The 5,379-nt window shown below is 61.1% G+C and overlaps 1 protein-coding gene across 1 annotated transcript in view; it reads right to left on the bottom strand.

Moving 5' to 3' along the window:
- Positions 1-315: 315 nt before the first annotated feature.
- The window catches only part of HMCN2 (hemicentin 2), a 32,165-nt gene continuing 27,101 nt past the window's right edge, over positions 316-5,379 (bottom strand). Inside the window, exons 9-12 of the mRNA XM_014447036.2 lie at positions 3,865-4,009; positions 3,225-3,346; positions 514-786; positions 316-329 (exon numbers count right to left, since the gene is read on the bottom strand). Coding sequence (XP_014302522.2) covers positions 316-329; positions 514-786; positions 3,225-3,346; positions 3,865-4,009 — 554 coding nt within the window. The remainder of the gene's footprint in view (positions 330-513; positions 787-3,224; positions 3,347-3,864; positions 4,010-5,379) is intronic.

The following is a 5,379-nucleotide window of genomic DNA, read 5'->3' as shown; positions in this document are numbered from 1 at the left end:
GGCTCTGTCTGAACCCTGGCAGACCTGAGGTCATGCCTAGGTCCTAAGACTCCCAGACAAGTGCTCCTCCAACTGTCTCCTCCATCCCTATCTGGTCAGTGCTGCCCAGCCCTGACCTCTGGGCTTCAGCAGTTGCCAGTGTTCCATCCCTATCCTCCAAAATGGGGGGGTGGTGAGTGGCAAGGCAGGTGCTCAATGGCTCTGGAAAAGGTCAGGACACAATGAAATCAGCTTGGCTTACAGCAGTAGGAATTTAGGTTAGATAAGAGGATGAACTTCCCACGAGTGAGAACCACTAGGCATAAGCCACGAGGCTCAGACTCCTTTCTCTGAAGGTTCAGAAAACGGGGAGGGTTGAGGTTGCCTGCCAGAGGCCATGTCTGGGCACAGAGAGGGGCGGAGGGGTGGAGGGACGGAGGGGTGGAGGGACGGAGGGACGGAGGGACGGGCTTTGGGGGTAAAGACTGGGTAGTGTGTGGAACTGGGAGCACAGCCACGCGGGAAGAGCCTCACCTCGCACCAGGAGCCAGGCGGATGCCCTCGTGACCCCGTTGGCATTGCTGGCTATGCACTGGTACCGCCCGCCGTCGCTGGGGATGACGGTGCTGACCTCCAGGGACAGGTCGTCCAGCTGCCTGACTCTGCCCGTGGAGGCCGGCAGGACCCGCCAGTCCCGCACCCACGTCAGGTTGTGGGGGGCCTCGCCCAGGACCCGGCAGGACAGGACGGCCGTCTCCCCTGGGGACACGGTCACGTTGGGCGCCGGGACCAGCTGTGGCGGAGGGTCTGCAAGGACACACGCATGGGAGGTTCGCCGGGGCTGACTCGGGAGGACAGCCTGCTGGTCCCCATGGGGTCCCGATGCCAGAACCCAGCACTGTGGCCGTCCGGAGACTTCGGCCAGCCAGGAGGTTAACCGGCGTCTGCTCACCATCGGGGACGGTGCCACCCAGGGAGGGCGCATTCCCTGTCGCCATCACACACCCACCGAGGGCTGCGTGGCGAGTGCGCGCTCTGCTCCCGGCAGCCAACTGCGGTGTCTAACAAAAGCTACGCTTTGAGCCAATATTTGCACCCTTGGGAATAAAGCTTGGGTTTTAAACGAACCCTCAGGAGGGAAAGATTAATGAGTAAAAGCCACGCTCTGTGCAAACAGCGGGCTATTATTACACACAAATGTAGGAAGGAGGCCTCTGCCCCGGAGACGGGAGAGCAAAGAAAACCGCCGTCTCGCCAAGAAGCAGCCACAAGAAGTGGCGAGATTAGAGACCCGCTAACCAGGGCCGTGGGCCTGAGAACCTGCAGGGGGGGCGCTAGATCCACACAGGCCACATGTGCCAGTGACCGCGGTGTCCAGGCAGGTGGAGCCTCGGGCCTCCGCAGCTGGCAGGGGCAGAAATGGAATCCTGGGGACCAGCTAGAACTGGAGGAACTATCACTCATGCTCTGTGAACCGCGATTGCTCTGTTCTGATTCAAGAAGGCACCTCCCAGCCTGGCTGGGGGTTCCACGGGGGACCTGGGGGCTCACCTCCTCCCCATCCGGGAGCTGCCTGTTGTCATGGGGAGATAGCAAACCCTGTTGCAGAAGCCAGAGCCGCCAGCCCTTTGAAGACCCCCAGCCTTTGCACGCCCACAGGCCTCTGCAGGTCTCCAGCCCCCATGACCTGTAAACTGCCCACCTGGCACACCCTTTGGCTGCTTCCCCATGTCATCGCTGCCCTTCTACCCAGTCTGAGCAGCTGGCTTACGGTGGGGGGCGGAGCAGACGTCTGCCGCAGGATGAATAAACACTCATAATGACCCAACCCCGTCTCTGCTGGATTGGCTCACGCAGTGACAGGCAGCGCAGACCCACGGACTGTCTGGTTACAAGATGAATGCGGCCACGAATTTCTCTTTAAATAAATTTACACCAATGCATCATGCCGGTGCACCCCGATATGCCAGCGTGCAGACGGGGCACCTGTGTTTCCGGGGAGGCCAGCAGCAGACGCTGACTGTAGTGCATTAGACAGCGACAGGGACTTGAAAGTCGAAGCCCTGAGTTTGAATTTAACATAGTTTAGCCGAGAGGAGAGAGAGCAGATACGGAAAACGGGGAGCCGCTGCGAACTCTCAGTAACGGGCGGACAAGTTTCCTGACGCAGTTCTACTTCTCTTTGCTCACCATCATTTAGAAAAAGCAAATTTTTGTTAATTCCCGCCCTAAGCATGTGTGCTCACGTGCTCTACTGTGAGGTGATAACAGCCCGGGTTGTTGTAAGTATGCACACTATTCTCCCATTTTCGTTGAAACGCGCGCGCAGATAAAGGTCTGAAAGGAAGCGAGTCAACGCGATCCGGAGGGCGCCTCTGGGAGGGCGCCGGGCCGCTCCGCCCCGCTGCCTGTCTCCCAGTCTTCCTCCGGGAAGCCCCGCTTTGTGTAAGATCCGAGGGTGCGGAAGGCCTCGCTCTCCACGCTGTCTGGCTCCTTCCCTTCTCTTCCGGAGAGCTGGGGTTCACAGTTTAGAAAATAAAGCCAGCCGTAGCCGGTTTGGCTCTGCGCATAGAGCGTCAGCCTGCGGACTGAAGGGTCCCGGGTTCGATTCCGGTCAATGGCACATGCCCGGGTTAAGGGCTTGATCCCCAGTGGGGGACGTGCAGGAGGCAGCCAATCAATGATTCTCTCTCATCATTGATGTTTCTCTCTCTCTCTCTCTCTCTCTCTCTCTCTCTCTCTCTCTCTCTCTCTCTCTTCCTCTCTGAAATCAATAAAATTTTATTTAAAAAAAATCATTTAAAAAAATAAATAAAACCAATTTCCTGTTGAGATGGTCGGTGGCATTTCCAACCTTCCTGCGCTGAATGGTGTCATTCCGTGGGGATGTGGAGGCACAGGTGTCGGGGCTGCAAGATGGACGGTGGCCCCGGAAAGGTCTGGGGGCCCGCAAGTCCCAAAGGCCAGACCAAGCAATCAGGGGAGGGAGGAAGGCTGGGCAGGGGGAGCGCGGCCAGAGCCGAGGTTCCCAACCTCTCTCCAACCGAGACCCGCCACCCGGGCCATCCGGGGTGAGGCAGCCCCAGCGGGGCCGGCGGGCAGGGGGCCGTGGCAGCCAGACTCGGTGAAGGACAGTCCCCAGCAGCTGGCTGGCACGCTCCCCCACGGACGGAGACTCCCCGGACGGAAATCCTAGAGGGAGAAGTCAGCGAGGGGGTGGGGAAGAGAGACTCGGAGGGACAGACCTGTGACGATGACCTCGGCCTGCGCCCGTCCGGTCCCAGCCCCGCTGACCGCTGTGCACTCGTATGTGCCTTCCTCGGCCTTGGAGGCCCGCGGGATCTCCCAGCTGCTGTTCCCCGACTCCCTGCGAACACACGACAGCCGGGCACACACCGTCACACTGCCCCCAGCCAGGGTCCCCCGCCTCCCCCACCCTCTGGGGCCCGTTCCTCTGAACCCTGCCCCGGGGGGGTCGGGCAAATCCTCTTGGAGGCCTGATAAGAGGAGCGGGCAGCCAAGGACATGCAAATTCCACAGGATGCTGTGTGGCTCTGCGCAAGTCCCTGACCCTCTCTGAGCTCTGGACTTCCATCCATAAAGGGAAGAGTCTTTCCTGCCCTGGCCCCGTGGAGCAAGGCCCTGCACGGGTTGAGTTTTCTGCAAGCGAAGGAAGCCCCGTGATGAGCAGTGGCGGGAACCTCGGGGGCTACCCTCCCCCATCCCTGGCCCCACTGAGAGGTGCCCAGACTGGGCTGCCCTGGAGGACAATATGACCGAGCCCCAGGTCCCTCTCCTGCCACCCACTCCCCTCAGATCCCCAAGGGCATCGGGACCCCAGGAGCCCAGTGGCTGAGGACCACGGGCTGGCCGCGGGCCACTCACTGCAAGTGCCGCTCCTCGCCCAGCCTGGCTCCATGCCGCCGCAGCTGCAGCCGGAAGGGGAGGGCACTGTGCACCGAGCAGGAGACCAGCAGGGGCTGGTGCAGGTAGCCGTGGATCCTGGGGGGCATGCTGACCAGGGGCCCGCCTGCAGGCAAGGACCAGCGCTCAGCAGGCCGCCCTGCTCCCCACAGCTGCCCGCCCTCCGCCCAGACACACACCCACAGGGAGGAGCCAGGAGCAGAGGCCTCTCCAAGCCTCAGTCTCCGCCTCTGTAAAGTGGGGCTGATCACAGCACCACCGTGCTGTCCTGAGGAGTTGGCAAGAGGTGGTGCGTGGGAAGCGCATGGCAAGCTCCGCCCACGAAAGCTCTGTGGGTTCGGATGGTTTGTGACCCACTGGCTGCGATGGGCCAGTCTGTGCTCCATTCTCTCAACTGTATCAGGCCAGACCAGACAGGGCGCCCCAGGGGTGGGGGTGGGGCGTCAACTGCTCATCTGCCCGGAGGGTCAGTTCTCCCCAAAGATGTTGGAGGGGAGCCTTTTTTATTCAAAAATAAGCATAGTTGGAGCAGGGCTTGCAAAGGCAAAATTCACACGCATTTTTGAGATAAAATAAGAGACTTCAATGAAATCTCACAGCTTGTGATGAGCCCCTGGGGGCCCTCAGCAGACACCACTGCCCCCCTCGCCTGACCCTGGTCTTGGGGGTGACACATTCTCTCCTTGGCTGTTGGAGTTACTTCAATGGACGTCCTGAGAACCACCCCGCAGGGTCCTCTGGCGGCGCCCATGCCTCGCGGGTGATGGGGCATGCGCTCAGCCCTGTGCTGCCCCCTCCGCGTCCCCACCGGGAGATGCTGCGAGGGCTGACAATGGGCCAGACCTCCTCTGAGCACAGAGCCGGGGTGGGAGGGCGGCGGTGACATCATGCTGCAGGCTGCCTGCCACGTCCCAGGGGAGAGGGATGCTGGACCATCCAGCCACGTCCTCAGCTGTGTGCAAAGCAGCCAGCTCCCCCCCCCCCGCCCCCCCCTCCAGCACACACACACACACACACACACACACACACACACACACACACGAAGCCTCTGCAAGGCCTGCTCGGCTTCCTCTTCTGTGAGCTGCAAGGGCCCAGCGACCCCAGGCCCAGCCCGCACACCTCCATGTCTCCAAACCCAGAGCCTCCTGCTCTCAGCCGAACCGCCAGCCTCCCAAACCTGGGAGGTAGAGTAGGAAGCAAAAAGGCCAAGCCACGCCGCTCCCTGCCCCACAGACACACCTCCATCTAGAGCCGAGGTGCCGACCAAGAGCCAGAGCTAAACTCCAAACTCCTGGATCCATCGCAAAGAGCAGGAGAGAGACACACAGGCTGTTACTCTGCTGCTGAAATTTCTTTCTGAAAAGTCCTCTCAAAGCTGCAAAGGCCGGGGTGGCCGGGACCACTGTGGGGAGTGGAGGCCAGCAGGGGGCTGGAAAGAAGGGTCTGCAGCTCCTCCACCTCACATGGGCGGCTTGG

The sequence above is a fragment of the Myotis lucifugus genome, unplaced genomic scaffold (genome assembly GCF_000147115.1).
Source record: "Myotis lucifugus unplaced genomic scaffold, Myoluc2.0 scaffold_605, whole genome shotgun sequence".
Lineage (NCBI taxonomy): Eukaryota > Metazoa > Chordata > Mammalia > Chiroptera > Vespertilionidae > Myotis > Myotis lucifugus.
Note: the sequence above shows the minus strand (reverse complement) of the source record. Positions and strands in the feature narration are given on the sequence as shown.